The 10,165-nt window shown below is 36.7% G+C and overlaps 1 protein-coding gene across 12 annotated transcripts in view; it reads right to left on the bottom strand.

Annotated features, from left to right (window-relative positions):
* Positions 1-463: 463 nt before the first annotated feature.
* Positions 464-10,165, bottom strand: part of mef2cb (myocyte enhancer factor 2cb) — a 301,354-nt gene continuing 291,652 nt past the window's right edge. For 9 of the 12 annotated variants that reach the window (XM_059644758.1, XM_059644757.1, XM_048526644.2 and 6 more), the window contains 2 exons: positions 7,861-7,996; positions 464-4,384 (listed from right to left, as the gene is read on the bottom strand). In XM_059644758.1, coding sequence (XP_059500741.1) covers positions 4,063-4,384; positions 7,861-7,996 — 458 coding nt within the window. In that variant the 3' untranslated portion in view covers positions 464-4,062. The remainder of the gene's footprint in view (positions 4,385-7,860; positions 7,997-10,165) is intronic. The other 3 variants (XM_048526672.2, XM_048526669.2, XM_048526670.2) reach the window with 1 other exon arrangement.

The following is a 10,165-nucleotide window of genomic DNA, read 5'->3' as shown; positions in this document are numbered from 1 at the left end:
GAAGATCTCAATCTCAGGAGCACTGGTATTCACTTAGTGGAGAACAGGCAACTTTACACTTGGCCCTGAGGGAGTATCTTGCAGGCTTTCCAGAGGGTATCGTAGTCACAGACACTCAGCACTTGATTGAGGCGCGCAGTATTGTGAAAGAGGACCCTGTGACAGCCAACACTACCTGCTTTGCTCTTGATACTGATCTGCACCCCCATGACCTGAACCCTTAAACTGTCATGACTTTTGTCTAGTAGGGGAGTCTTAGTGATCCTGAACATGCCAACCCAGGAGTGTTGTCCATGACAATGGCTGTTGGCCATCGGCATGGAGTTCAGCAGGGCTCCCCAAAATGCTGTGATGCAGGACTCTTGCCAACTCTCCAGCTGACAGGCGAGATATACCTCACCTCCATTAAACAACACTCCCTATTTGAATGTGAAAGAGAAAGAAATCACACAAAGACATCAAATCACTATGAAAGCCAGTAACTTTACTGATTTGTCTGCAAAATACAAATTATACCTTATTTCCAGCGAGAGAAACTTGAATTTTCTCATAAAAATTTTCACTACAGACAGCTGAATTAAGTCCCTTGAGATACATAGATGTAGTTTAACTTAGTTATTAACATCTTTTTGTCATCAAGTGGCGACAAAGTCCAGCTTATGCCGCTGTGAGCCTCTTTATTTTTGCTGCAAACATCCACATTTCCCCATTTACAAGCAATCATTTTGTATTACTATTGTATAATGGAAACAAATCCTCAGAAAAAAATAACAGCAAACCAGCTGGAGCAATCCAAGTATGTTTAAGGTCAATAACAATAAACCTTCTAAATCAATCCAGGGCTATAGTTGATAACAGTTCCTTCATAACAGCACCGGTACCATATTTAATTGCTTGATTAACAGACCTCTAAACTCTCTTGAGGTATGGATGAATTTGAGGTATGAACAGGGCAAGTAGAATATGTATAATAACCTGAACACAAAATAAAACAGAAAGCAATTAGAGAAACATATTTGCAAAACTGTGGCTAACTGCCTGGATTGCTCCACATCTTTGGTTAAAATATTAACAAAAGCCTTTATCATTACCCTACACTTGAAGCACTCTAAATAAACATTATTTGATCAGTCTTTGCGGAACTCTTTTAATGGCAGGAAACCAGCGTAAGAATAAAGATGCCACATTCTACACAGCGGATGGCACAAATAGTAACAGTTGAAGCACTCACAATTTACTTCTTAGGCAATTCTTCTTCGCGCAACAAAGTGGTTTTATGGAACACTGTTGATTTTAATTGGTAATTGTGTTTCTTGTAAAGCCAAACCTTCAAGGCATACTTTACAGGGATTGGGAAACATTTGTGTGCGTAAACAGTGTATTTCATGCTTTAGGTTTCCATTTAAAAAAAAGACTATTTCAATGGTCAACTATAAATAAATATATTGTCAGACTTTTAAAAATAAACTTTACATAAGTATGATACTGAATTGAGATAGCTAGCTGATTTTTTTTTTCTAAAGAATACCTTTTCCTGAATGCTGTATATTTTGATGGTGCGACCATTTTCTAGGGCTATTAAAATATTTCATTTGGGGCAACATTGGGATATCCCATTTATCATAAACTCTGTCTTTTAGAGGTAGAATAGTGGATTTTGCAGAATATTCTGTCAAAGCTGATCTGGTTTGCTGATATTTTCACTATCTCAGCTCTTACTGTATGACATCTGCTGGCACTGATATGTCAACTCAAGTTACTGGCAGCAGTAATGCATTGCAAACATCAAGATATCAGTAAGTGACTTCGCTCTCACTTCTGCGCAGTATAGTAACAAGCTTTTTTTTGATGTTCATGAGTTTTATGAAACAGAAAATAACTTAAGTGCCCCCAGGAAAGTGCCACTGCTATTTTTTTGCCTTGCAGTAAAGAACATTGCCTAAATCTGTTAGCCAATGGTTTTGTGAGTAAATGAGAATATACAAGGGGCTCTGCCCCAATAATTCTTAAAACCATAGTACTGTATCATTATATGCTAACTCAGAATTAACTCTGTGGTCAAACATACGGTGAAATAATAACACTTGGACAATAATAAGTAGAGGGTTGTAGGTACAGAAAGGAGTGACCCATTATGAATTAGGTTGTGCTTCTCAATTGATTTTTAAAAATTGTGGATATTGATTTGCTGTTATGATATTTTGCTAGTAGCACGATCTACAAAGAAATCGATTACTTCATTTGCAAAAGGTTATTGAATTAAAATAGAGTTAGGAGTCTGTGGCTGCCTGATGTTCATTTATTGAGTGAGTCATTACTGAGAACTGCTTTTTAGTAACATGTAAACATATTACAATGAAATTGTGAAGACATGGAAGTTAACTGGGATTGAAGCTTTAAAGATAAATTAGCTTTGAAAATTCATTTAGCATCAAATCGAACTATTACAGAACTGAATGAAAACACACAAAACACACTCACACGAGTTCTTATTCAGGTTGCGGTTAGGGGCTATGATTGAGAAAAGTTATGTTTTCTTTAACAATTTTTAAGAACACATTCTTTTTTAAAAAAATTTGAAACATATAATTGACAAAATATCTACTGGTAATCCTTTAGATTCAAAAATTCCTGTTTAGCAAACATACAAATCCAAGTAAAGTGAGCTAACTAATTTTGCCAAATGATCACATTGAATTAAGAATAGTTTGACATTTCACCACGATGCTCAGAATCACAAATTGGCTAATTGGATGTACTGAGGAAAACTACCCTTGAAATCTTACTTCTGAAATTACCCCAGTACCCAAAATGACAGGCAGCCCTACTCCTTTTCATGTTTTAATTCCTGAACTGTAACAAAACTTAAAATACATACTAAACCCGTCCTCCCAACTGGTTAACCTTGTTATACTGAACACAGCCAACTCTGATTCTGCAGAAAGGTGTGCAGAAAAGATGTAAAGAATTTAGTTACTTAAACGTGCATATGCACAAATACATTCTCCCCTCCCCCACTAATAAGATAACCAAAACAATGTTTGCTATGACCATAATTAATATATATTAGAAAGCTATACACAAGCATGTTAATTTCACAGATTTTAAAAGTTTTTCTTAATATTATTTTATATAATTAGAAATACACAATTCAAAAACAAAACCTCTACAAAGAGAAAACAGTTATCTTGGTTAGCAAAGCGTGGAGTTTTTTTCATGGTTTAGGGTAGTGCTTCCTTACGAAGAGCCCAATTCCATTATTTTTAGGACTGTTTAAAATACCAGCAAAGCTATCAGGAAAAAAACATTTTGGCTTAGGTAACTACAAAAAGCCACAAATGCTTTGCAAATGTCTTTTCTTGCTTCCATATGAAAATATAAGCAAAATGTAATGTACATCTTTTTAAAATCCACTTAAAATGTTAAACAGACCCAGAATTTGGACTTTTCCACGTATTAATGATATTTAATTATTTTATCAAAGTATAGTCCTCATTTAAATGACTGATGCACTTTATTGAGTGCCATACTCTGGTGATATGCTTTTCTTTCTTTAGTATGTTCAGAGATGTCAATTGACCAGTTTGCTTTTTTGATAATGGTCACCCATATTTCTGGGCCTGTCAACCACCTATACATATATAATTTTTTTTTGTTTTTGTTGCATAACAGCTGCACTTTCTTTCTCAGCAAAGATCCGCCAGTTCTGGCAAATGTTTCCTTTTAATCTGCTATTTACATGTAAATACGTTGAACCTGCAACATGACACTATCTATTGTAACATACATTTTGCAAGGGAGCACAGCAATGTAAAAGAGTTAGCAGTTAAATCTACATTGTACAAGGGTTTTCTTTGTACAACTCAAGTGCTAAAGCTGTTATCTCAGCAATTTACGTTACTTTATATCACTGAGGCAAGTTAAAAGTACTTTTACAAAACAGAGTACCTGACTTATTTTCCACACACGGCACATATAATGTTGAATTCCCCCCTCCCTCCCTTGCCCTGTAATGTAGCGCACACACACACTGCAAGAAAAAAACATTACTGAAGAATCTTATCATGTTGCCCATCCTTCAGACAGTCTCATCCGCTTGACAGATGGACTTTCCCTTTCGTCTGGCGAAGGCCTTGTAAGTCCGATGGGAGAATGGAAGTCATTCCTGTGATCCTCTCGGTCACTTCCATCATAGGAACTGCTACAGCTGCTCAGACTATCCACTGGAGATCGCCCTGCATCGAGCCTTGAGTGCTGCGGATATCCCAAGGGTGTGTGGGTGCGGTCTCTAGGAGGAGAAACAGGTTCTGACTTGATGTTGAGGCTTTGAGTAGAAGGCAGGGAGAGATTTGAATTCTGAGATAAGTGAGTGCTAGTACAAACTCTGTAGAAGGAAAGGAAACCAGTTACAGAATGAAGAGGGCAACTGCCCCCACCTACATACATACAAACATGCATGGACACTGACTGCTTATACATCTTAAGGCTCTGAAGTGTTTTGATCTGAAGTAACTATCCTACCTGTAGTGAATCTTGAGCTGCATTGATGCTTCAATGCAACAACGTCAAAAGTATCTGAAAGCTTCCGTCTCAGAACTGCTTGTAATCAAACATTTATTTATTTAGCAGGCATAAAGAAGCTCCTCATTAGATCTACAGGCAGGCAACAAAGGAGTGCAAAGTTTCAAACTATTCCCATATGAAGCCTGAGTTAATGGTAAATAACTTAAAGAAGCTTAGAGCTCGTTTCTTGTTATCGATCAAACAAGTTTCAGTTTGCACAGAGACTGCTCTGTGCATAAAGACAGTTTTTTCAGAGTGAACTGATTTTTTTACAGAGCAAATGTCATGATGAGTATCTTTGATGTTTAAATTAATGGAATTAAAAATGTTAATGATCTTTAGAATGAGAAGTTGAAGGGTTTAGGAGGTTCCTTTCTTATTCTTGTATGAGCTATGCATCACTACAAGGTCAGTAATTGTCACCCATCCCTAACTGCCCTTGAACTGAGTGCCTTGATCAGACATTCAGAAGGCAGGTAACATGCTGTGGGTGTTGAGTCCAGATGGAGGCCAGACGGAGGAAGGTCAGCTGATTTCCTTTGTTAAAGAACAAATTAAAGGTTTGCTTGAAATGTCAATAGTAGTCTGATAGTGATTAGCAATAGAATATCTTTGCAAGTATAAACAATTGCTCTTAGTGGTTCAGAATTTGGACTGAGCTCACTGGTTGACTGTATTCCATTAACAAACAACTGCAGTTCTTTAAAAGTGTATCAGTGACAATGGGAACTGCAGATGCTGGAGAATCCAAGATAATAAAATGTGAGGCTGGATGAACACAGCAGGCCAAGCAGCATCTCAGGAGCACAAAAGCTGACGTGTCGGGCCTAGACCCTTCATCAGTAGGCCCGAAACGTCAGCTTTTGTGCTCCTGAGATGCTGCTGGGCCTGCTGTATTCATCCAGCCTCACATTTTATTATCTTGCAGTTCTTTAAAGTTCGGGAGAGATGGTGGTACAGTGGTAACGTCACTGGGCTAATTAAAGCAGGACAAAAAAAATGCAGTTGTTACATTGATGTTTTTAACCATGGCTTTGGGTGCACGGATACAGTAATTAGATTCGTAGTTAACATGGTATTAGCAACAATAATAGCATTTTCTGTTTTTGATTTTTATCTTTGAATAAAAGCAAGATCCTTATTTGTTTGGCATCATTCTGAAATAAACTTCTGGTAGCTTTATTTTTTGCAGGTGTACTTGGAATTGTAGGAATTTTAGTGCATAGTCATGTAATGAATACTGTACACCATTTGAATGACACTGTGTGAGTTGCAGTGAACTATTGGGTGTCTTTAGGTCAATTGTGGGGAAGGTAGTGATCAGGACATGGAGACAATTGAGGATGAAATCAATCTCCATTAATAGATTTTCATTTTAACTACCAAATGAATGTTTAGGTTTTCCAGAAATTTTAGACTTGGTAAGTTTCTTTGGCATTTGTTTGTAATGCTATTGATCAGTTAGATATTCTATAAGTTTAGAGTTTTATGGATATCAGAATAATTTCAAAGTCACTCTGATTACAGTAACTATAATATCCCATTGATCCTAGATTTGATTTGGCTCATTGTCTACTAAGGTGAAGTATCACACAAAAAAAATCTATGCAGATGATGTTCACCACACTGGAAAACATTTCTATATATACTGAGACGCAAAAAATCCAAAACTCCTTAACCTAAGTAATATGTTACAACTTCTAGTAATTAATTTTCATATGTTTCAAGTATAAAATAATCATTACCCAATTTTTTCGATCCATCCCTCAATTACATTTCATCTATTTGGTTGACATGCAGCAGTGCGTGATACGAAGGTACTGCAATGCCCCCAAGTGGCTAAGGTCAGAAATCACATGACACCAGGTTATAGTACAACAGGTTATTTGAAAACACATGCTTTTGGAGCCTCAGTCTTTCTTCAGGTGTTAGTGAGTGAGGTAGTATCAGGCACAGAATTTATTAGTAAGCGATCAAAGGGTCACATCACTGATGAGGATGTGCTGAATGAACTTAAGAAATTGTTAAATCTTTAATCAGTTAGACGTTTTTAATTGATTAGTATGTATGTGTAAATCTCCGAATTCCTTTCAAGTCATAGTCCTGAGAGAAGTAAGAATGTTATCAGTGTAAAGAAGTGACATTTTAGGTCAGGCAATGCATGTTAGGAGCTTGTGTTTTCAACTAAGCCTGTTGGATGATAACCTGGTGTGTGGTTTCTGACTTTGTTCATCCAACACCAGCATCTCCACCCCAAGTGGCTAATCATTGCCAAGTTACTTCTATAAAATAAATCAAAAGATTTGCACTCAGATGCTCAATGATTTTCTTGTATTGCTGAAAAGAGAGACATGTCACTGGAGGTCTCCTTCTCACACACACCAGGACAAATATTGCAAGCCAAATTTGAAACAGTCATAACAAATTTTTGGGTGGCATATTGACTGAATAACAGAGGCTTTGTCATGAAAAAAATAAGCAGGAAACTACAGGCACTCCCTCCCAAATGCTTCCCAGTAATTCAAAAATAAGTGCAAGACTTGAATATATTCCTGTTGACGTTTTTCCTTAAATAGTCAATGGAGACAGGAAGGCATTCAAGAAGTTAAAACCATTTAATTGGCATGTAAAAATGTGCTAGAACACTCAAAATCAGAAATTATTCTCTAATATTGAAAATATATGATATTGACTAGTTATCCTTTGAAATAAAAAAGTGGATGTATGGAACAAGGTCTGGGACCCACCAGGTGTGGCTGGAATCAAATAACACATCTGTCAGCTTGAGAGTTTGTAGGAACTTCCCTTGTCTGATGACGTGAAGAGTAGTCATTTCTTTCCTGTTTCAATGGTCTCCTCTGAATGCTCTTAAGAGAACTGATACTGAGTAACTCAGAAATGCCACAACAGTATAGTAGTGGGTGCTCTTGCAAGGTTAGGTTTGAGGTTTATGGTTGGAGCTGAAATAGGGAAATGGTATTCCACCTGCCGAGCTAAGAGTGTTCACTGCCAACAGTTTGCCTTTCCTCAGTAACAACAACCAAGATTTCAATAAATAAAGCAAATAGCCAAGTGGCAATTATGTGCCATTACTTTTGCAGTGTGTTACTGCAATTATAGGTTTATAATGACTTTGAATAAAATTTGTTTCTGGCTTTTGCTGCTGGATCACACAGTACAGTAACTCATTGCATGGGTAAAGGCACACATATGTACTACATGTATATAATACAGAGAGAATGTAGAGACTAAATGAATAGAAGAAGATTAATTCACTGCTCTGTTAAATGTACTTACCCCAGTTGGCTGAGGGCTGAATGTTGCATATTCTGTAGCTGATGTTGCTGCCAGCCAGTCATTGAGCCAAGGTGGAGGGCATTGGTAGTATTAAACCCAGTGAGAGATGACAAGTCAGCACTACTAAGGGAATATTCTTTATTGCAATGTCGGCAGGGATGGGATAAAAGGAAGAAGAAACATTAAAATCGAGCAAATATAATGGAGTTTAAATCTTATCTTTAAGATTCTTAATTAAGCAATTCACTTTTAATGTTTGAAACACCTTCAACATAAATGGTTTTGGGAATTTTAGCATGAAATCTTTTATTTGAAAATGTATTAAGATCTAAATGTTTGGTAACACGGTACATGGTGTTAAAAAGAATCATGACACTGCACAGCCAGAACACTCAGAAAACAAAGAGATTTCACTTTATTATGTTTATATCAACTCTGGAGCAATCCAGAACTAATATTACAGCCTTTCTTTTCATTCATAGCATTGCATCTTTATCTGCTTCTAATAGTCATTCTTTTTTAAAATTTCAACATGCAATGATTTCTTTGTAAAACACTCCCTGTAGCAAAATATAACATATGCTTAACTCTCGATGGACTGAAGTTCTTTCTACCTGCCCTCTGCCACTCAATTCCAAAGCAGGAAAAAGTCTCTTAATATTTTTGCTCTAGGGAAAACAGCCCTTGAAACCCAGGGTTTAATTTATAACAAAACCCTTCAGTGTCTTTCCACGCGCCCACTCATTCCTTTTTCCCCCTCACATTTTAGTTATAAAAATATACCTCAACTACGGCTTTCAACATGTTCTTCAAAAAACCATAACCTTTGTGTTACCAGCAAATGTATTTCATACAAACTTAAAATCATTCATACAAAAAATAAAATTTTCTTAATACTGTGGCCTGCTTCCACCACCTTCAACCCACAAATAGAGTTACAAACTGTAAACTCAATCTTTTGTTTTATGTCCATCCCAACCATCATGCTGCAGCACATTAATGTGCCTGATTTTTTGTACTCTGGAAGGAGATTGCCTTGTCCATGTTTGACCTGATGCCATGAGATTTCATGGGAGTCAATGCTGAGTACTCCCAGGGCAGCTCACTCTTAAATATGTGCTGCAGCTGGGTCTATCCTGCTGGTGGGACAGGTTGCACCCAGGGTTGGTGATGGCTGTGCCTGGTATATTCTCTTTAAGATATGATTGCAAGAGTCAGGTACTTGCTTGACTACTCTGTAAGACAGCTCTTCCAATTTTGGCACTATTCCCCAGATGTTACTCAGGAGTCTGGGATTGACGAGTCTCTAATAAAAGTAAAATAACTGCAGATGCTGGAAATCTGTAATAGAAACAAGAAATGCTGGAGAAACTCAACTGAAGTTAAGAGGATATGCGATATTGGACTCAAAACATTAATTCTGTTTCTCTCTCCACATAAGCTGCAAAATCTCCTGAGTTTCTTCAACATTTTCAGTTTTTATTTCACAAGGCTGAGGTCACCGTTGTCATTTCCAATGTCTAGGTTGATGCTAAGTGGTCCATTCATTTCCATTCCTTTGAGAAGTTTTAACAGTTATCACAAATAAATTACAAATGACTTGTTAGGCCATTTCAGAGGGCAAGTAAAAGTCAAGCACATTGCTGTGGGTCTGGAATTACATGCCAATGAAACTAGGTAGAGATGGCATATTTACTTCCATAAAGGATATTACTGAACCAGATGAGTTTTTACAACAATTAACAACGGTTTCATGGTCATGATTTGACTTGTCATTTCAAACTTTTTAGCTGATAGTGACGATTCAACAAAGTTTAATTCAAAAGTTAATGTGTAGTAAAATGTTTTCAAACTACGGTGTGAAAGTGTATTGCATTTCTTAGTTGCTTCATTTAATTTCCCAGCTTAAATCTAACAATGTTTCAGATTGAAAACGTTTCCTAAAGGCTTATACAAAAAATGAATTTTAATTATTGAACCAAAGCTACATTTCAAATTCCTAGAGAATCCTTCCATTCAGGGATTTCAATTCTTTGTCCATTCTGTTGACTTCACTTAGTAGGAAGCAATCATCAGATCTGAAAATACTTCATTCTTTTTAATTGAGAATGAGACTTCATATTTACAGCATACTGAAACAGTAGCAAGCTTTTCAATACCAATATGTTCATTATGACAAACTGGATCACTCCTTAACCACACCTTCTCGTATCATGCAACAGGTCACAAAATCTCTCCCTCAGGTTTATCTCTACCAAATCATATACTAATTCAGTATCACTCATTTCATCCAGTCATACAATTG

The sequence above is a fragment of the Stegostoma tigrinum genome, chromosome 3, assembly GCF_030684315.1.
Source record: "Stegostoma tigrinum isolate sSteTig4 chromosome 3, sSteTig4.hap1, whole genome shotgun sequence".
Classification (NCBI taxonomy): Eukaryota; Metazoa; Chordata; class Chondrichthyes; order Orectolobiformes; family Stegostomatidae; genus Stegostoma; species Stegostoma tigrinum.
The sequence above is the reverse complement of the archived record's forward strand: the minus strand, read 5'-3'. Positions and strand labels throughout refer to the sequence as shown.